The sequence below is a fragment of the Palaemon carinicauda genome, chromosome 14 (assembly GCF_036898095.1).
Source record: "Palaemon carinicauda isolate YSFRI2023 chromosome 14, ASM3689809v2, whole genome shotgun sequence".
Taxonomy (NCBI): Eukaryota; Metazoa; Arthropoda; class Malacostraca; order Decapoda; family Palaemonidae; genus Palaemon; species Palaemon carinicauda.
This window is the reverse complement of record NC_090738.1, coordinates 111694086-111715542: the sequence shown is the minus strand read 5'-3', so window position 1 is coordinate 111715542 and position 21457 is coordinate 111694086. Positions and strand designations below refer to the sequence as shown.

The 21457-nt window shown below is 48.2% G+C and overlaps 1 protein-coding gene across 1 annotated transcript in view; it reads left to right on the top strand.

Moving 5' to 3' along the window:
• The window catches only part of LOC137653225 (probable U3 small nucleolar RNA-associated protein 11), a 75047-nt gene that overhangs the window by 30748 nt on the left and 22842 nt on the right, over window positions 1-21457 (top strand). Inside the window, exons 3-4 of the mRNA XM_068386592.1 lie at window positions 1958-2060; window positions 9440-9635. Of these exons, the coding sequence (XP_068242693.1) occupies window positions 1958-2060; window positions 9440-9635 (299 nt within the window). The remainder of the gene's footprint in view (window positions 1-1957; window positions 2061-9439; window positions 9636-21457) is intronic.

Genomic DNA, 21457 nt, shown 5'->3' with positions numbered 1-21457 from the left:
TCTGCTCTTCATACCGTGACCTCAAAACCTGCTCATCAGTTCAGCTAAGTGTTAAAAAAAGATACCTAAGAATACCATCTCCTGGCTTTGGAAAATGATAAGGAGAATGTAAACCTTATCAGCCACCTGTTGAGATGCCACCACCCGTTGAGATGCCACCACTAGAGAGTTGTGGGATCTTTTGACTGGCCAGACAATGCTACTTTAGATCCTTTACTCTGGTTACGGTTCACTTTCCCTTTGCCTACACATACACCAAATAGTTTGGCATATTCTTTACAGATTCTCCTTTGTCCTCATACACCTGACAACACTGAGATTACCAAATAATTCTTTTTCACCCAAGGGGTTATTTACTTCACTGTAATTGTTCAGTGGCTACTTTCCTCTTGGTAAGGGTAGAATAGCCTCTTTAGCTATGGTAAGCAGCTCTTCTAGGAGAAGGATACACCAAAATCAAACCATTGTTCTCTATTGTTGGGTAGTGCCATAGCCTCTGTACCATGGTCTTCCACTGTCTTGGGTTAGAGTTCTCTTGCTTGAGGGTACACTCGGGTACACTATTATATTTAATTTCTCTTCCTCTTCTTTTGTTAAAGTTTTTATAGTTTATACAGGAAATATTTATTTTAATGTTATTGTTCTTAAAATATTTTATTTTTCCTTATTTCCTCTCCTCACTGGGCTATTTTCCCTGTTGGGGCCCCTGGGCTTATAGCATCTTGCTTTTCCAACTAGGGTTGTAGCTTAGCAAGTAATAATAATGATAATAATAACATATGGTTGCACATGTTCACTGGCCTTCAGGAAGAACCTTTCAGTTGAGCAAGTTTTGAAGGCATAGTCTAGAAACACCAGATAACCTTCACTGTCCACTGCATGAATGTACCCTCGTCTCCTTTAACACATGTTCTTTAGGACCTGTGGTAGCTGCTCAGCAGGTTGTGTGGCACACCTAGCTCCTTCACAGGACTAGAACCATCTTGTCTAAGATAACAGCCGTGATGGTAGTCTAGGATGAGAGGTAAGAATGTTTGGTCCTTTATTGTCTTTTCTTCCTTCTTTCTTTAATTGCAGTGGTCGAGCCATAGTTTTGCCGGATTTGACTTGGATGCATTTAAGCTATCATACTGAGAAACTATTTTATTCAGATTAAGATAGAAGTTTCCCCCTCCATTCTCCAAGTGAGGGGGAGGATGGACTGAAATGTAAACCCATCACTTTCAAATTAGCAATACTTGAACATTTCAGACATTATACCCCAATGGGGATGTAGATTCCTCTATGATTATCTCCTGATAAAAACAAAGCCTATAGTCTGAAATATTTTATCACTTTGCTAAGAGGTGGATTGGAGTCAACACATTTGCACCTCTTCAGGTCTGTCCTGATTTCCCTGGATTTTAAACCAGCCAGTTTAGTCAAAGGGACTTCCTCCATCCTAAGGAGATTTCATCTATTAGAGGATGGGGGTTGTATAGTGTAGGAACAAATCTCAATCTTTATAAGTAGTTTGTATTTTTCCTAATTATACAAATCTTAGTCCTTCAAGTTACAATTCCCGCCTCATCCACCCCATAATTCCTAAGTGAAGGTTAAAGCTGCTACTGAGTGGCTGGCAGGGAACAGAGCTTCCCTACCACCTGCCTGTAACTACCAATACCTTTTTATAGATTTTAACAGTCGAGATCCAGCTTTGCTGAAATATGCTCCTTTTAAGGATCCCAGGTTTGAATAGTTAGGAAAAATACAAATTAGTTAAGATATTGGTGATTTTGTACTGTTTTGTTACATATGTTCATTTTATTTGTAGTAGGTGACTTTGTCAATATATCTCCTTGACATTTTATCCCAATGTACAGATATTTTGGAGGTAATGTGTCTTGACTTGTGGATTGAAGTGTATTTTAACATTGTAATCATAATTTTAAGACACTTCTTTTCTTTAATGTTTCAGGGACCAAAATAAGAAAAAGAAGGCTTTGAAAACACTAAGACGCAATGCGTTAAATAGAAATCCAGATGAATACACTCATCATATGGTCAAGAGTAAATTAAAGGTAAAATTATATTTTTCTCTTGGTTGTTTTGAATTTCTTATGTAGTAGTAGTATTAATGAACATTACCTTAGGATAATTTATTTAGCCCTGAATCCCAAAACATTCCCAAATTTCAACTGCATTGACAACCCTGCTTCCTCCTATTCTCTCCCTCTGTTGGTAACTGTCAGGTGAACTGAGAGTTCACTTATCTAGACTATACTGTATAGTCTATCAGTTGTTAACGAACGGCAGGACTGTAAAGAGCCTACCTCTATTTTGAATTTTCATTTACCTTTTTTTTGCTCATTAGTTCCTTCATTTGTTTCTGTGTTTATTGGTTCTTATTATGACCAATTACCTGTTTGTTCCGTGATGAATACAAACTTACGCTATTTATTAGGGTTATTACTTTTAGCGAAGCTGAAAGGACGAGCCATTAAAATTTTAGCGAGGGTTAACTACCCATTCCGCTAGTTAGCGGGGGTAGGGGGGGTAGCTTTCTACCGCTCCCGCTCACATACCGGTGATTTAGCTCTCTTTGCTTTTGGCTCGGATGGTGAATGGTCGTTGCCGTTCTTCATCCTCACCTATTTTGGACTGCCATTAATTGCTTTTTTGTTCCAACACGGAGTACTTACCTCGAACTACTTTCTTAGGAGTCTTGAGTATCATCATCAACCTGGAGAAGTCCCAGCTGATACCCTCCTCCAGGATGACCTACCTAGGGTTGGTCGTAGACTCTCGGATGGCGAAGGCCTTCCCCTCCACGGAGAGATTGGACAACCTGAAACAGATACTCTGGCCCTTCCTGTCAGGCCAGCCCAGGAGAGCCAGGGACTGGCAAAGACTGATAGGACTCCCCGCACAAGATAGTCCTGGTGTCCCCGGAGACGAAGGAAGTCCTGGAGTGGTGGCACGTCAGAACGAACACCCCCAAGGGAATGCCCTTCGCAACCGACCCTCTGGAGATACTCCTGTTCACGGACGCAACCAAGGAGGGCTGGGGTGCCCATCTTCTCGACAAAACGGCAAAAGGTAAATGGGAAGACGAGGAGACGAACCTGCACATGAACGTGCTGGAGATGAGGACCATACAAAGGGCGTGCCTAGAGCTCGTCCGTCTACCCCGGGGAAGCACCGTGGCTCCGGTGTGCGGCAACGCCACGGTGGTGGCCTACGTGAAAAAGCAAGGAGGACTGAAGTCGAAGGAACGGTGCAGTCTCACGGTGGAATTCCTAGAATGGGCCGAAGTGGAACAAATAAATTTTTCAGCCAGGTTCTCTCCGGGGAAGAGGAACGTCCTGGCCGACGGCCTCAGCAGGATGGGTCAACTGGTAGGGCCTGAGTGGTCCCTACACCCAGAAGTGGTCAAAACCCTCTTCCTGAAGTGGGGCTCACCGGTGATAGACCTCTTCGCCATGAGACTAAACGCACAGCTCCCCGTGGTTTGTTTTCCTGTGCCAGATCCAGCAGCAGCGTTCGAGTACGCCTTCCAACACCCTTGGGGCAACCTCAACGTTAACGACTTCCCACCCTTCGGGATGCTCAGACAGGTCCTCACAGGGTGAGATGGACGGCCAACCTGTGGGTGACTTTGGTAGCGCCCTGGTGGCCAGAGAGAGAGTGGTTCGCGGATCTAAAGGAACTGGCACGCCTTCCACCTAGGCCACTTACAGACAGACCAAACCTTCTCTGGCAGCCTCACTTCCAGAGATTCCACGAAAACCCTCGGTCCCTCCGCCTTCACGTGTGGAGGTTATCGAGCGTCTCCTGAGAAAGGAAGGATTTCCGTCGAGGACGGCATCAAGCATGTCAGGGTACCTGAGCCATTCGTCAGTCGAGGTGTACCAGGCGTAGTGGGCTACCTTTTCTAAGGGGTGCTCCTCGAAGAACATCAGGCCGTTAGGGGCCTCCATTCACGAGATAGCAGACTTCCTGGTCTATCTCAGGGACGAAGCGGGCACGTCCATCCCAAGTCTTCCTCCTGAAGGACCTAGACCTAGGTGCCTCCAGATATATCTCGACGCTCATCAAGAGCTCCGAGCAGTCCTGTTCCCCCCAAGCCGCTAGAGTGCCCCAGGGGGATGTGGCTAGGGTACTGAAGATGCTTTCGGAACCTCCCTTCGAGCCTCTAAAAGACATTGTAGACAAGGAGCTCACCCTCAAGGCAGTCTTTCGTTTAGCTCTGGCATCAGCAAAGAGTAGGTGAGATTCATGGCCTGTCGTACGAGATCTCACACTCGAAGGGCTGGCGAGAAGCTACCTTCAGTTTCTTACCCTCCTTCGTAGCCAAGACTCAGAATCCAGCTGCTTGGGACCCCAAAGTTGAAGGGTTCTCAGTGCCAGCCATCTCTCGCTCGGACAACCCGAGGGACTTGCTGCTGTGCCCTGTCAGGGCAGTATGGCAGTATTTAGAGAGGACAGCTAGACTTCGTCCCGAGATCAAGAGTCTGTTCATTTTCCTCGGGACTGTGAAGAAGCCAGTCTCCAAGAACACTATCTCCTTCTGGCTAAGCCAAGTGATCGTCAGGCCCTACAGTAGTGCAGGGGTCCCCCTTCCAGGAAAGCCCAGACCCCACGGCATTAGGGGTCTAAATACTTCATTGGCGTTTGAGGAAAACATGGCAGTGGGCTAAATCATGAGGGCAGGTACTTGGTCTAGCCAGTCGACCCTTACGGCTCACTACTTGAAGGACTACTCGAGAAAGTCCCTGGACGGGTTCTCGCTCGGCCCCGTCATTTCCGCGCTCCAAACGGTTTAAAGGTGTAGCCCCAGTGGTAACTGCGAGTAGTAAGTCCAAGAGACACATGTTCCTTCCTGAGCCCCCTTGTTCTTCCTTCCCCTATTCCCTTAACGGAAATGACTCGGGTAGCCCCCTGAAACTGCCATGGGATACACTATCATTGGAAGGACATGTCTCTTAGGATTCTTGCAGAAGTGAGTTACTTAGACACTAAGATGGTTTTTTGCGTAGTTTTCCCTATTTTCTCGTGTTTTCCTTGAGGTCAGCAGAACCTAGTCTCCTACCTAGGTTCCTCTTCTATACTCGTCACGGTCTCTAGTTCCTGAAGGACACTCCCACCTTCTAAGGTATAAGTCTCCTAAGAAAGTAGTTCGAGGTAAGTACTCCGAGTTGGAACAAATCACAAATTTTAAGTAATTTGTATTTTTCCTAACAGTACTTACCTCGAACTACTTTCCGGTAATGGCCCGCCCATCCTACCCCGAGTGCCTTGCTGGACTTCATAGATACCTAAGCTATCAAGAACTTACTGGAGATCGAGACCTGAGCAAGCATGCCCTCTGACCCAGGGTTAGCCTCAGGGAGCGTATCACTCCACCTGAGGTTACCCCTCATAGAAAACGGGACTAGGGTAAACTACACAAAACTCTGGTCGTTTGGGAGGAGATCCCAGATACTCCTAAGAAAGTAGTTCGAGGTAAGTACTGTTAGGAAAAATACAAATTACTTAAAATTTTTGATGTTTGTGCTCTCTCTTTGATTAGTGTGTGTGTTGACTTCTGCTGACCATGCATACTTGCCCTGGACTTGAAGGCCGGCTGTGTGGAACCTTCATGTCAGCCATGGACATCGATCACCACACCCTTTGTCCCCCCTGCAGAGGTCAACGGTGTGATAGTGATAACAGGTGTAGTGAGTGTCGGGAGTGGTCTGCCTCCCAGTTGGAAAGGTTTGGGCGACGGCGGAAGAAGTCAAAGCGTGATATTTCTCCTTCGAAGGTTTCTTTGAAAGGGGAAAAACCCTAGGCCTCTTCTGCTTCCTGAATTTCCTCCAATGCTCTTGCTCGTTCGGTCTCTTCCGAGAGATCGTCGAGTAGTAGCGTAGACCCTTTAATTTATGGCCAACCCCGGTACTCAAGAGATGGTGTGTTTTCCCCTAGCGAAGCGGCCCCACCTCTACCCCTAGGTGAGGCCTTGTCTCTGTTTCACTTTTTACAGGTGTGGTCATCCTTGGGGCTTCCAGGTCCACCCTCTAAGGACTCCTTGCTGCAATTCATCATTTGTGGTGCTAGTGTGCAGCCCTCGTCGACTTCGGAGTTGGATCCTCTGTCGTGCGCCAACGTTGTGGTGTCTGAGGCGTCTTTTGTGACCTCTGCCGACGCCCCTGCACATTCAGACTCTCCTGCTGTTGCTGCCAACTGTGTTTCTCCCGTTCTCCCGTTCCTGTTAATCATTAGAGGTGGAAACCAAGTCCTTCGTCTGTCTCTCCTGCGAGTGTTTCTCCTCATAGGAGGAGTTCACTCATAGAGACTCCTCTGCGGTGGACTGCTGCTTCTAAAGGTCAGCTTGCTGATCCCCTGGCCCCTAGAGGGTGTCTTCACTGTCGGTGAAAAGGTCCCGCTTCGGCTCTTCAGCCTTGTCTTCGTAGCCGTCCCCCGCAGAGGAGCCTCCGTTTCAGTTGTCCTCCGGCCCTCGACCTTCGCTTGTTCCTGAACCTTCTCTTGACGACGCTGCCGCTAGTCTTCGGACTTCGGCTCATCCCTGTTCCAGAGCTTCCTTCACGGCGACCTGCTGACCTGCCTTCTCCCTTTCTGTCCCCTCTTCCTCGTCTGCCTGCTCATAATGCACCTCCAAAGCTTTTGGCTGCGCGCCAACGCTCTCCAGCGCGCCAGCGCTGTTCAGTGTATCAGCGCTCACTAGCATCATGTCAGCGCCCTCCAGATGACGCTCTGCAGCGCTTCAGCACTCTTCGGTGCAACAGCATTTGCCTGCTCTCCAGCGCCTTCCAATGTACCAGTGATCTCCCGCTTTCCAGCGCATTCTCGCCGTTCCAGAAACCAGCGTTTGACAGCTTGCTAGTGCTCGCCAGCACACCTTCGCTCGCCAGCGCAATAGCGCTTTCCAGCTCGTCAGCTCTCCCCTGCGCAGCTGCGCTCTCTTACATATCATTGCTCTCATGCGCAGCGAAGTTTTTCTGCGCAACAGCGCTCTCCTGTGCATGAGTGCTCTCCTGCGTGCCAGCGCTATCCTGTGCTTCAGCACACTCCGGCTCGCCAGCGCTCACCTGCGCACCTACGTTGACCCTCACACCAGCGCTCTCCTGCATGCCATCATTCCTGCCTGCAAGCGCTCTCCTGTGTAACAGCGTTCTTGTGATTGCCAGCGCTGTCCTGCGCACCAGTGCTATTCTGCGCGCCAGCGCTCTCCTGTGCTTCAGCACACTGTGGATTGCCAACGCTCTCCTGTGCTAAAGCACTCTCCGGCTCGCCAGTGCTCTCCAGCTTGCCAGCGCTCAGGTGCTCACCTGCGCTCACCTGCTCACCTACATTTACCTAGCCACCAGCGCTCTCCTGCACAGCACCTTACTATGCTCCATCACTTGTGCGTGCAAGCGCTCGCCAATGCACTAGCTTCAAAACGATATCACAGGCAAAAGGATCTTCACTGTAGAGATTTTGACGGGTCACCGTCGCCCCTTTCACCTCCCCGCAAACGCATTACAGGACGACTGCCGGGTAAAGTGAAAGGAGGCTCCACAGAAGGGTTCAGGATCCCGAAGACTCCATTTTCGAGGGCAGACCAACCACCGCAGACATCGGTAGAGACTCCTCGCAGGGAACCTTCGGTCCCTTTCCCTTCAGGGGATCTTTCTGACAGTGCATCAGTTAGCAAGCAGCCTTTGTTCAGTGCCATGGACTGAGCAGTGGTGCAAGCCTTCGGGCCTGCCATGTCATCTCGCTCTTCAGAGACTTTCCATCCAACGGCTAGTTAGCGGGGTAGGCTAGCCCCCCGCTCCTACCAGCGCTAGCGACCAACCGTCACCTTTTAATTTGACTCGGTAGAGGAAAAACCTAGTCTTTTGTCTTCCAACAAACCTGTTAACCAGTTTTATGATTAAAAGCAACTGGCCTAAAGCTTAATAAAAAGTCCCTTTTCTTTCAGTGCTGCCTTCCTTGGGGTTCACAGGTTCCCCGTACAAGGCAAGGTAGCAAAAGATCTTTGACTTTGCCTTCTGCTGCTCGCCCGACATTCGCTATGCTTTGGCGGCTGGGTGTGACCGCTATGGGGTGAACCCAGAAACGAGCTTTGGCTACTTTTCACAGGCAACAATTGATGTCTACCTTCAACTTAAGCTTCACTCGTTGACGGGAAGCAGAGCGTACTGCCAGGATGTTCGTCTCCGGGTGTTGGATAGTTTTCCCTTTCGAGGGAGAGTTAACCTCCACCAGGTGTTGAGTAACTTTCCCTTCCGAGGGAGAGTTCCTCCACCAGCCACCGTCCAGCAATCTCCTTGCTTGCAGGGAGACTTGCTGACAGCGGCAACAGAGGTTGGTTGCTCTTCCCGTCCGTGGGAGAGACTACCTTTATCTGTGGGGTTTCCCTTTCGGGGATTCCTCTGGTGGGAATTGAATTCGTCCATGGCCCGTCCTTGCTCTTCGAAGCTTATCGATGAATGAGTTAGTTTATTGCTTACAATTCCTACTCATCTGCCATACACTCAGGGTATGAAATGAGTCTCGTAGCAAATTCCCTCTGGGACTTTTGTTGCAGATAGTGACAATTGCTGGCCGCCTCCTCTCCCATCAACGAGTTTCCCAGGCCTTAACTCTTCAGGGTTATTGCCACATCGTGCCTTTGGGCACAACAAAGCTATAAAGTTTTGTGAGGTCAAGCCCTTCAGGACCTGCTCCTCATGGCTTCAACCTCTGACAAATGAGAAATAGCTGGTCTTCAAGTCCAGCACAGGCTTTTTCGTTCCCTTCTGGGGGAATGACGTAAGGCTACTCACCACCCCTTTTGGGGAGTAGGATGAGCAGGAGTACTTAGAGGACATTGGCTTTGCAGAGAAGTCATGCAGAGTGTTGCGCACACCCACCCACTAAGCTCTAGCGAGAGTGGTTGGCGAGCTCTTCTTCCTGACGAAGATCTGCGAGTAACCCAGGTTGCTTGCCTCGCCTTAGTACCCATGATTTTGTGAAACCCTCGCTTTGCATTAATACCCATGGCGGGTTTGTGAGACCCTTCTCGCCAGCTACTGAGTCTAGCCGTAAAGGTAAGATTCAGTGCAACGAACAAGCATACGCTGACAGTTTTAAAAGTGACTAGTGCTGGTGTGAGTGGGTGGCAAGCCTACCCCGCTCCTCCCCCGCTAACTAGCACTGAGTAATTATACCCTGTAAGAAAAAGCTATCAGCTCGTTTTAGCTTCGCAGAAATAAATACAGTACTGTACTCCACAGTAAAGAGCTCTAGGTTTGTATTGCTAGGAAAAATACAAATGATTTCCAAAGTCATATTCATTATATTTCATGGATTTTATTGCTGTCTTCAACTTGTTCCAGATTCTGTATTTAATAGAATATATGTGATTTTTATTCTTTAGTGAATAAGGTAGTTTTTGTTTTATTTACTAACCATCTTCTGCTTTTCATAGGATGGGGAACATTATGAAATGGTAGAAGATGAAGAGCTGTCTGTTGGGGATGTTATGCAAGATTTAACATACATAACACATCGCCGTTCTGTGGAGAAAAAGAAAATTGAAAAGTTGAAGGCACAACTACATCTTTTAGAATCTGAAGAAAAGCCTAAAAATACACACATTCTTTTTGTTGATGATGAGAAGCAAGGTAAGTGTTAGTATAACAGATGATTATAGCTGTGCTTTACTTTATTCAGAGGGTTTCCTAGAAACAAGATTGATAGACCTGTAGCCAAAAGATCTTTTTATTTTGCTGTTTTAGTTTACATTTCATGTTCACCAGTATGATTTTTATTTCAGTCAAATTTTTATGAATTTCCATTGTTCCAACACGGAGTACTTACCTCGAACTACTTTCTTAGGAGTATCTGGGAACTCTTCCCAGCCGACCAGAATTTTGAGTAGTTTACCCTATTCCCGTTTTATATGAGGGCTAACCTCAGGCGGAGTGATACTCGCCCTGAGGCGACCCGGGGTCGGAGAGCATGCTTGCGCAGGTCGCGCTCCTCAGTAAATTTCTGGTCGCGGCGTGATTATCATCTTGCCGCGCTCTCTTCACCCAGTGCGACCCTTTGTGTCTACCACGCGGTCCCCACGCGATACCTACGTGTTCATTCCCTATCCTTTCCTCTGTGTTCCTGTGTCTCTTGGTGTCATAGTGTTGCGCGATGGAGCATCCCCGCCGTTGCCCTGGGCCTATGGCCGGTAAATCTTGTGGTGCTTTTCTTTCTAAACCTGAAGTCGATCCCCACTCCCTGTGTTCGTCGTGTAGGGGCAGAGTGTGTTCCCCTACAACCACGTGTTCGGAGTGCGAGTCTTGGAGCGAGATTCAGTGGGTACTCTACGGCACTAAAAAGAAGAAAGCTGCCAAGAAATCGCCCTAGAAGGCCAACGTTTCTTCTTCGTTGGTTTCTCCAGATGCCTCGTCGGAACAGGGCTCCCTACCACCTTCCCCTACCCAGAGTAGGGGACGAGGTAAGTCCGTTGCGGGGAAGCAGCCCATTGCCCTTCCCCAAGAGTCTGAGATGTCTGTGAGGGTTGATATTGTCTCAGTTCAGGCATGTGGGGGGCCTGAGGGAGGGGCGGGAGTGTGTTCAGGAGACGAAGTCCTGGTGCCTACAGGGCCCGTCTCTACGGAAGATCCTATGTGGGGGAAGACGGGTCCAACCTCTTCCCAGCATCCTGGGTTTGTGTTTCAGGTGCTTCAGTGACCGGGGGAGACGCCGAGAAGGAGGCGGGTTCATCAACTTCGGACCCCGCCGCATGGGAACCACCAAGGACACCCTTAAGGTCTCCCATGAGGTTAGAAGAGGAGTTCGATTCATGGTTCGCGCGCAAGATGGTTCCGCGGTCTCCCCCAGCGCCCTCGTCAATGCTCCCGCCCGTCTTTCTACAGCCCTCTTCGCCAGAGAGCCGACACGGAGTTCCCCCTACTAATTTGGACGACTCGGGAGATTCGGCGGATTCACTCTCCTCCTCGTCGTCATCCTCTTCCTCAGATTCGTCCTCATCGGAAGACGAAGGGCCGAAGTCCTCAAAGAGAAAACGGGAGAAGTCCCGGAAGAAGTAGTCCCGATCTCGTTCTAGACACAGCAGGAAGAGATCCAAGACCTCCAAGAAAAAGTCTAAGAGGAGTCGCTCCTCGTAAGATAAGTGGGTGAAAATTACTGTACCCCGGACTGAGCTGTTTAAGGCTACCTCAGCCGCGGCCACTTCCGGTTGGCTCCCTAGAGCCTCATATTCACCCTCTTGACACGCCTCCTCCAGCAGACCCGATCTCCGTCAGGGGACGTCGCATCAAGCCCCCCCTAGACGGCTCTAAGTCCATGAAAGCTCCGACACCATCAACCCAACGGAGGGAGACGCTCCTCCGGACGGAAGACTTGGCCTCATCCTCGGGTGCTTCGTCGGTCTTCCTCGAGCACCAGGGGCGCCCTTTGTACCTGGAGAAGCCCACAACCACGAGGGCTCCCGCGGGACAAGGTAGACCCGTGACGGATACCCTCGTCCCAGCGGATCCGCCCGCCCTGCGGGCAGACCCGTCAGTAGCAAGGCAGGAGAAGAAACTCCTCCCTTCCCACACACCCCCTTCCGCCATCGACGAGTCTTCTCGGGCGAAGGAGCTGGTAACGGAAGCCCTGGTAGAAGGAGGAGAATGCTCATCAGATGACATCTCTTATCGGAAGGTCTTGGCCCTCATCAGACGGCACCATAGGTTGGATGAGCCCAAGCCCTCGGCAGAGCAAGCCTGGCTCTCCAGGCTCAGCAGACTCGTAGACAACCCGGTACAGTAGAAGCCTTCCTTGGTGCTCCCCCTAGCACGGGACGTGAAACTAGGGATGGAGCACATTGACAAATACCTAGCCAGCCAGGCAGACGCCCCTAGGAGTCAGAGTACCTCGAAGCTACTTCCGGGCCTTAAGACCCAGAAACGTTTCTACGTGCCGGAAGGACGTCGCGGGGGCCCCGCACAGTCGAGTCGGCAATCACCATGTTGAACCAAGGGGCGGCGGAGGACAGAGCATCCTCGGCCCCAGTTTGCTTTTCCCCAACGGAAACTTCCATGATGGAAGACATGGCCCTAGATCTGGTCTACGTGTCTTATTTGTTGGACTGGTGAGCCTGCACTCTGGTGGGTTTCCAGTCCTCGCATGATCTCTCCCTGCCTGAGAACCAGTCCTTGCTAAGGGAACTGATCAGTTCAGGGGGTAAAGCGTTAAAATTCCTCTCATACCAATCTCTCTCCCAGGCCGCCAACTGGGTCCTGCGGAAGAGAGACACAATCCTGAGCATATTGGTAAGGAAGTTGCCCGATCGAGAAGCAAGGCTGCTGAGAAACTCCTTGGTTTGGGAAGAGTCGGTGTTTCCCCTCAAGTCAGTCGAAGAGACTATGGAGAGGGTCAGAAAACTGAAGGATGTAGGAGAACCCAGACCCCCTCCCGTAAGACGTCCAGTTCACAGGAGACCCTCGGCGGAGGGTCCCCCATACTTCTCATGCCTCGCCAGTCCAACCGAGGAGAGAAGCCCCAGCGGCTTCTTGGCTCCAGAATCCACAGCCCCCCCCTTAAGAGTAACTCTACCCCTCAGTCTGGCTTTAGACCCTCCTACGCCAACTCTAGGAGTGGTCGTTCCAGCCGCTCCTCTAGGAGGAGATAGGAAGAGAGGCCCCCTACTCCTACCAGAGCCTCAAGTAGGGGGATGCCTCAGACACTCTTGGCAAGCTTGGCGGGATTACGGGGCAGATCCCTGGACCGTAACAATTCTGAAGGAAGGATGCAGGCTGCCCTTCCTGGCGGAGCCGCCCCCTCTAATTCCGGCCCAACAGGCGGAGTGGTTGGTGCCCAAAGACCCCTTGAAACGTGCAGCATTACAAGAGCAAGTGTCGGCCATGATCACCAAAGGAGCTTTAGAACCAGTCGAGAATCCTGGGCCAAGTTCTACAGCAGGCTCTTCCTGGTGGAGAAGTTGACGGGGGGGGGTGGAGGCCAGTCATAGACCTGTCAGCCCTCAACAAGTTTGTGGCAAAAACCGACTACAAAATGGACACTGCGAAGACGGTGTTGGCGGCCTTGAGAGAGGGGGACTTCATGATGTCCCTGGACCTCAAGGACGCCTACTTCCAGGTTCCCGTTCACCCCTCCAGCAGGAAGTTCCTGAGAATAAAGTGGAATTCCCAAGACTTGCAGTTCAGGACCCTCTGCTTCGGGCTGTCGACAGCTCCTCAGGTCTTCACGAGAGTCTTCACAACAGTTTCAGTCTGGGCACACGAACAGGGCATTCGCCTGATCCGGTACCTAGATGACTGGTTATTACTTTCAACCTCAGAAGAAGCACTGAAGGAGCAAGGCGCGAAGCTGCTACGGCTCTGCAAGGACTTGGGTATCACAGTCAACCTAGAGAAGTCGCAGCTGACCCCCACCACCAGGATGACCTACCTAGGGATGGTCCTGGACACCCAGTTTGTGAGAGCCTTCCCCTCCCTGGAAAGGCTGGACAATCTAGACCAAGTGCTACAGTTCTTCCTAACGAGCCAACCCAGGAGAGCCAAGGGTTGGCAGAGGTTATTGGTCCATCTGGTGTTACTAGAAAAGGTAGTCCCACAGGGGAGGCTCAAGCTCAGGGATGTTCAATGGAACCTGAAGGAACTCTGGGCCCCAGGGGAGTCCCCGCACCAGATAGTTCTGGTTTGCCCAGAGACGAAAGAGGTCCTGCAGTGGTGGCACGACAGAGTGAACACCTTGAAGGGAATGCCCTTAGCATCCAATCCTCCGGAGATGTTGTTATTCACAGACGCATCGAAGGAGGGATGGGGTGCACACCTCGACGAATCAACGAAAGGGAAGGGGTCCCTCGAAGAAGGGACCCTTCACATAAACATTCTGGAGATGATGGCCGTTCAAAGAGCAGGTCAGAAATTCGTGCATCTCCTCGGGGGAAACACCGTGGCGTTGATGTGCGACAACGCCACGGTGGTGGCCTACGTAAAGAAACAAGGAGGACTAAAATCAAAGGAGCTATGCACTCTCTCAACAGAGCTACTGGAATGGGCTGCAAAGGAAAGGATCGAAATTACAGCCAGGTTCATCCCAGGAAAGAAGAACGTTCTAGCAGACGGCCTCAGCAGGGTAGGCCAGGCAATAGGCTCGGAGTGGACTCTACACCCAGGAGTAGCTCGGACAGTCATCCTGAAGTGGGGCTCACCGGTGGTAGACCTCTTCGCCACTTGTCTGAATGCACAACTCCCCGTGTTCTGTTCTCCAGTTCCAGATCCGACGGCTGCTTTCGAGGATGCCTTCCAACATCCTTGGGACAACCTCGACATATACGCCTTCCCACCCTTCGGAATGCTCTGGCAAGTGCTCAATAGAGTGAGGAGGGCGGTCAACCTAGAGATGACTTTGGTAGCGCCCTGGTGGCCAGAGAGAGAATGGTTCGCAGACTTAAAAGAACTGGCTCTCCTTCCCCCTTGGCCCCTCCCGGACAAGCCAGACCTCCTCCGTCAGCCTCACTTCCAGAGGTTTCACGAAAACCCTCGGTCCCTCCGCCTACACGCGTGGAGGTTATCGAGCATCTCCTGAAGAAGGAAGGGTACTCGTCGAGGACCGCATCGAGGATGTCAGGTTACCTAAGGCGTTCCTCAGTCGCAGTGTACCAAGCAAAGTGGGCTGTCTTTTCGAAATGGTGCGCCTCCCGGAACATCAAACCCCTGAGGGCTTCTATTCATGAGATAGCCGACTTCCTGGTATATCTGAGAGATGACGTAGGTACATCTATCCTAGCTATCAAAGGGGTTTGAGCGGCGTTAGGGCAGGTCTTCCTCCTAAAAGGCATTGATTTAGGGGCCTCCAGACAGATTTCAATGCTCATCAGGAGTTTTGAACAGTCATGTCCCCCCCAGGCAACGAGGCTGCCCCAGTGGGATGTGGCTAGAGTGCTCAAAGCCCTGTCAGAGCCGCCCTTCGAGCCCCTCAAAGACACTCTGGACAAAGAACTTAACCCTCAAGACGGTCTTCCTATTAGCCCTGGCATCGGCGAAGAGAGTTAGTGAGTTGCACGGGCTGTCATACGAAGTCTCGCACTCAAAGGGGTTGCGAGAAGCAACCTTTAGGTTCGTGCCTAGTTTTGTAGCCAAGACTCTGAACCCATCTTGTTGGGATCCTAGATTCGAGGGATTCTCAGTACCAGCGATCCCTCGTTCAGACAACCCAAAGGACTTACTATTGTGCCCAGTCAGAGCAGTGAGGAAGTACCTGGAGAGGACATCCAGGCTCCGTCCAGGGATCAAGAGTTTGTTCGTTTCAACAGGGCGAGTGAAGAAGCCAGTTTCCAAGAATTCGATCTCCTTCTGGCTACGACAGGTGATCAAGAGGGCCTACGACACTGCAGGAGCCCCTCTGTCAGGCAAACCTAGGCCTCATGATATTAGGGGCCTTAGTACCTCATTAGCCTTCGAAAAGAACATGGCAGTGGGCCAAATCCTGAAGGCGGGCACTTGGTCCAGACAATCCACCTTCACGGAACACTATACCTGAAGGATTGTTCGAGAAAATCTTTGGACGGTTTCGCCCTTGGTCCTTGGGCGGTAAGTCCAAGAGAGACTGGTTCCTTCCTTACCTTTCCCCTTATCAACCTTCCCCTGTTCCCTGATTACCTTCCCTGAAATGACTCGGAAGACCTTAGCTGCCATAGGACACGTCATAAGCAAGGAATACGTCTCCAAGGCGTTTTTACAGAGGTAAGCCACTTAGACACTAAGTTAGGTTTTTGGGTAGTTTTCCCTATTTTCGAGTGTTTTCTATTAGTGGGTCAGCGGAACCTAGCCTCCTATCTAGGTTCCCCCTTGTTGCTTCCATCATTCTGGTCTCGGAGCCCTGCAGTACACTCCCACCTCCTAAGGTTTAAGTGTCCTAAGAAAGTAGTTCGAGGTAAGTACTCCGTGTTGGAACAAATCACAAATTTTGAGTAATTTGTATTTTTCAATATTAATCTTACCCGATGATCATGTAGCTGTCAACTCTGTTGCCCGACAGAAATCTACGGTCGGGATACGCCAGCGATCGCTATACAGGTGGGGGTTTACACAACAGCGCCATCTGTGGTCAGGTACTCCAGTACTTCTTGTCAACACCACCTCAATTTTTCCTCTGTCGTGCCACCGGCTAGACCTACTTGGATACGCTGTTGATTCTGGAGTTATTGTTCACGATTTGGTGATGTATTTGCTCTAGAGTTTAGCCTTCGCTATTCAGGAAGCTTTAACATTAGCTTAGCAAGTTTTTGGAATTAATTTGATTTAATTTTGGTGACGAAGAGAGTATGAACTCTCTTTCACTTTTAAATGGCCGACCCTTCCCTTAGACGGAAGTGTTGGTGTCGAAGAGAGTATAGACTCTCTTTCTTAATTTTGCTTAACAAAGTTATAGATTTATTTTATATCTCTCCGCCTTTTATAGGCCTCTTCGATTAACTTCCTTTTATTATAAACTTATAAAAATTAATTTTTATGTTTGTTTATATGCGACCTTTCCTAATAGTAGGCGGTCTTTTCTTGGAACCGAAGTTAATTAACATTGAGCCCGTCATATCGTTTTTACCTGTTAAGATTTTATGCTATTTTAATTTTAATGTTTTTGAAAGAATTTCTTTGATAGTCTCGTACTGTTTTCAAAGTTGAACTAACGTTTTGTTTTGTCTCCGCAGTTGTTGACGTTCAGAACGTTCAACTTGCGCTCTATCGTTACGATAGAGAGAGAGTATTCACGGTTTCACGTTGCAGTAAGAGTAAACCGATTCTAGCGTTTTGTTCATTCTTTCTTAGCTTAAATGGTTTTAATTCTAATAAAGGAACTTTTTATTTGGGAAATCTTTCAGTTTTTTTCCTTTAACAATAATATGTTTTAACGATATATATAATTGGGCTCATCTCTCAGGTTTTAAGTCAAGAGAGAGAGAGATAGAGACGGAGGGAGAGAGAGGAGGATAAACGTTTCGTTCAAGCGGGTAACGTTGTTATCGTTTTTGCTCTTCTCCCTAGTCTCTTTAGGGGAAGAAGGTAAACGTTTCTAGAGTTTTATTCTTGTTCCCAGGCTTTATGCGGTGAGAGATTTTAAACGTAGTTTATTTGATCTAGTGTTTAGTCTCTTTTCCAGCCACTGAATTCTTTATCTTTCATTATGTTTTTCTGTTACATTGTAATACTGTTTTCGCAATTACTAACTTTTAATGAAGGATAGAATTGCGTGTTTCAGGTACAAACCACTTAAAGTTTCGAGTTCAGTGAAATAAGTGCAAACAGAAAATCAAAAGTGATAAAGTGATAAGCGCAAAGTGTTACAGTGTTGCGTTCGAGGGTTCGTCTGTTCGTGCCAGTTGTTCGCCTAGTCTGGGACCTCTTACAAGCTCCCAAGCCCAGGGGAGAAGTAATGTCGAAGGACTTATGGGTTCATCAGGCCTTGATCGACGAACAGACGTTTCCCTCGGTGGTTTCGGGTGTATCCACTCACGTAGCCGACGTGATCACCCCACCCACACAAAGACGAGAGAGCCCATTTATTCCTCGTCTGCGGAAGAGGTTTCTCGCAGAAACCATGGACCAAATCTTGCAGCTTTTAAGTGCAAGTCGGTCCCTTCCGCGCAAGTCCAACTCCTAGGTGTAGCCACTGCCACTGGGTCAGTTCGGACTTGCTGCAGTACGACAACTGCACACCTCCCAGAAAGGCAAGGTGGTACCGCAACAGGCAGTAACTCCGTCTGTTGCCGCACCAGCTGTTTTAGACCCTCAGTCTCAACGGACAGTAGCTCCGTTTGTTGTTGTCTTTCATAGACCCTAGTGGTCCATGCTGCAGACTATACAGTCTCAGCTTGCTCCTTCATACAGGAGTATCATGCTGGAAGGTTGACAATGCAGCCTGTTAACCTACAACCCGCCGAGGTTGTGCGCTCAGCAGATACTGCGGCTGCCTGCTCCCACCCTCCACCTGTGAGAGCTCCACCTCCGATGCGCAGTACACCCTGCCAGACGCATGTTCTTGCTGCGCCTCCTGCTTTCATGCGTGAGTTGCCGCATCGGGAGTTGCCGGGTTCCAGCACTATGAGGCAACCTCCTCAACCCATGAAGCAGGAGCCTCATGCTATGCGGCCCTCTTAATGAGAGAATGCCTTGATGAAGTCACTGAGCTTCAGCACGGCATTCTATTCCCGTGCTGAAACTTGGTGACGGGCAAGAGGGCTCTCGAACTTGGGGAAATTGCTCCCCCAGTTCGAATCTAAATTTCTCTCTTTTACCTTTTACCTTTTTCTTTTTCTCAATACTAATTCAACCTTATCCTAATTTCACAAACTTTCTTTAGTCTTGCTTTCCAAACTCTATGAGAAAAATTTCCCTTATTATATGTGTGTATATATTATGTACATATATATTTATTTATTTTTTTTTTTCTTTTCTCCTATGGCTTGGATGTTTTCACATCCATTGTAGCCCCGGCGGGGATGTTCATACATCCTTTATTGCTGCCTGCTTTGATGAGTGGGAGGAGGTATCGCGGTTGGGAGGTGTTTGCACTCAAAGCTATATATGAGAGTATTGGATGATTTCAGCCATCCCGAAGATGGTTTGGACCTTTTTGGCGGAACTATTCTCAAGTGTTGGGTCTTCGGAATCCAGGGGGATCCAATGCTTGGGGTAGGACTCTCGGCTTTTGGCCGGAAGCCCGTCATTATAGATATGGGGAGGATGATTCCATAATTTCTTGGTCTCAGTCCTAACAGGCGGGTTCAGCTTACACCTGTGCCTCTATATCTGTTTTGATGCTATCCTTCGGGTAGGGTATGGAGTGGACCATCTGGGAAGTATACTCTCATTGTGCCGATAGTAGAGAGTGCAAATTTCCTTTCCGACGCGTGATGGCCTAACATTCTCGAGCAGGTACATCAAACTAACTCTTTTCCCTCTCTTTACTATTATGGATTCTTTAAGGAACGAACCCCCATCCCCTGGATACGCTGACTCTCCCCCGGCACTGTTGACGACCTCTGCTAATGTGATAAGGGATAGCTCTGTTGATGACCTCGGAACGGGAAAGGACCATTCTACTGATATTTCTAAATCGAGTAATTTGGGTAACACGAGGAAACTTCGAATCCTCCATGTTACACAAATTTCAATAGAAACAAATTATGATGATCTATGTAAAGCATTTGAATGCTATGGATGCATAAAAGAAATAAGGATGAAACTTGAAGCTGAAACTTGGGATTCATGGATATCTTATAGTAGTTATGACGAAGCATTTAGTGCAATAAGTAATTTGAATAATATTAAAATTAATAACTTGAATGTCGCGGCTGCTCTCTGCGATAAGGTACCAAAAGATTTAGATGTGTACAGGCCTGCCGATTGGTTGGAAAAAGGCACAGATTTAGTCATGCCCTCCCAGAGAAATCCAAAACCACCGATGTGGCTTATAGCTGAATCAAAGGGGGTTACAGGGAATTATTTTAAAATATGCAAATTGATTCAGAAAAAAGTAGGAACTATTGCACCAGGCGATATATCTCGTTTCGGAAAAAATAGTTTCCTTATCCATGCCAAATCCAGTACACAGTCGGTAATATTGTCCAATATGAAAATAAATAATGATGACATTAAGTTAGATGTCAAACCCCACCTAAATTTTAGCTACGGAAGGGGCGTAGTTTTTAACAGAGACCTATATGATTTTACAGAGGAGGAGATACTGGCCATGTGTCCATTAAATGTTTGGAAAGTTCATAAAGTCCCAGGTACATCAATGATAATCCTTACATTCCAGGATGCTGATGTACCTTTTCATATTATTATCGAGAACGAAAGGATTAAAGTAAGACCCTTCAAGCAGAAGCCATTGCAATGCTTTAATTGTTTTAAATTTGGGCACCCGTCCAAAGTTTGCAAAAATGAGAAGATGTGTGGTATTTGCTCCAAATCTTACCATGGAGAGTGTGCACTTGGAGCCAGGTGTTTAAATTGCAGCTCGAATCACAAATCCACAGACAAGATTTGCGAGCTATATAAGTTGGAGGAAGCTGCCCTCAACAAATCAAACTTAGAACACATAAGTGTGACCCATGCCAAAAGACTATTAAATAAATCAAATACATATGCTAAGGCATTAAAATCAAACCAACCTAGCACTGCCAATAGCTCAAAAAAAAGTATACTATCTGACAAAATGTCAAATAACGAGGTAACCTTATCACCTCCTGAGGCTTTACCACGGTGTATTAACACTAGGTCATTGCCCATTGCTGTACAGCCTTCAGCCGCCATTACAAAAAGTAATACAAACCTCTCTCAGGCCATGTCCTTGCCTGATCTGATGGAGGTTCCACTTAAGACTAACTTACCTGATGCACCTGTTGTGGGAAAGGTGCAAAAACCTCGAATCCCACCATCTATTAATCGCAAAAGAGAGAGACCTCCATCTCTCTCTCCACCCTCCATTAGAAACGTTAAGGTTATGACATCAAATAAATTTGATGTTTTGTCTGTTGATGTTTCTAATGAACCAGAAGATGGACTGAATAAATCAGAAATTCAAGTTGAGGTCCACCATCCACCTCAACAAATAGATAAAAAGAATACAAAGAAAAACACCAACGTTAAACCCAACATAACAAGACCACCTCTGAAGAAACATACTGGTAATAATGTTACATTAAAAACTGCTAATGGGAAGACCTCATCCAAGATGTCTTCCAGAAATAATCCATAGTTTTCTCCTCCATTTTGCAATGGAACTGTCAGGGTTTGAGGGCGAAATATGAAGAACTTAAGCTCCTAATTCATGAGCATTCCCCCATAATTGTATGTCTACAGGAAAGTATGCTTGATTCTAACACTCCTAGTCCTCGAGAGTATGTTAGCTATAGAACACTTTATAATCAACAAGCAGGGAGCCATGGCGGAAGTCTCATGTACATTCGTCGAGATGTTCCCCAAATACCCATGTCTATACGTACAACCCTGCAGGCAGTTGTTGTACAAATTGATATAGGGAGAAAATATACAATATGCTCTCTGTACTTACCTCCAAATGATAATATTTTATATGATGATTTAGCAGAGGTCATTCAACAACTCCCTCAACCTTTTCTCTTACTGGGAGATATGAATGGTAGACATCCTTTATGGGGTGATGTTTTAGCCAACACAAGGGGCAATATTATCTCATCAATTGTGGAGAATGAGGATGTGGGGCTCCTTAATACAGGAGAGCCCACACACTTTCATGTTCAGACAGGTACTTTGTCATGCATTGACCTTTCAATTGCAAGCTCTAACTGCCTTCTTGATTTTGATTGGAGGACATTAGATGATTGGCATACTAGTGATCATGCACCAATCATTATAAACACCAACAAGGGTCCGCCTTTGCAAAGATCGCCACGTTGGAATCTAGACAAGGCAGACTGGGTTAAATTTTGTGAGCT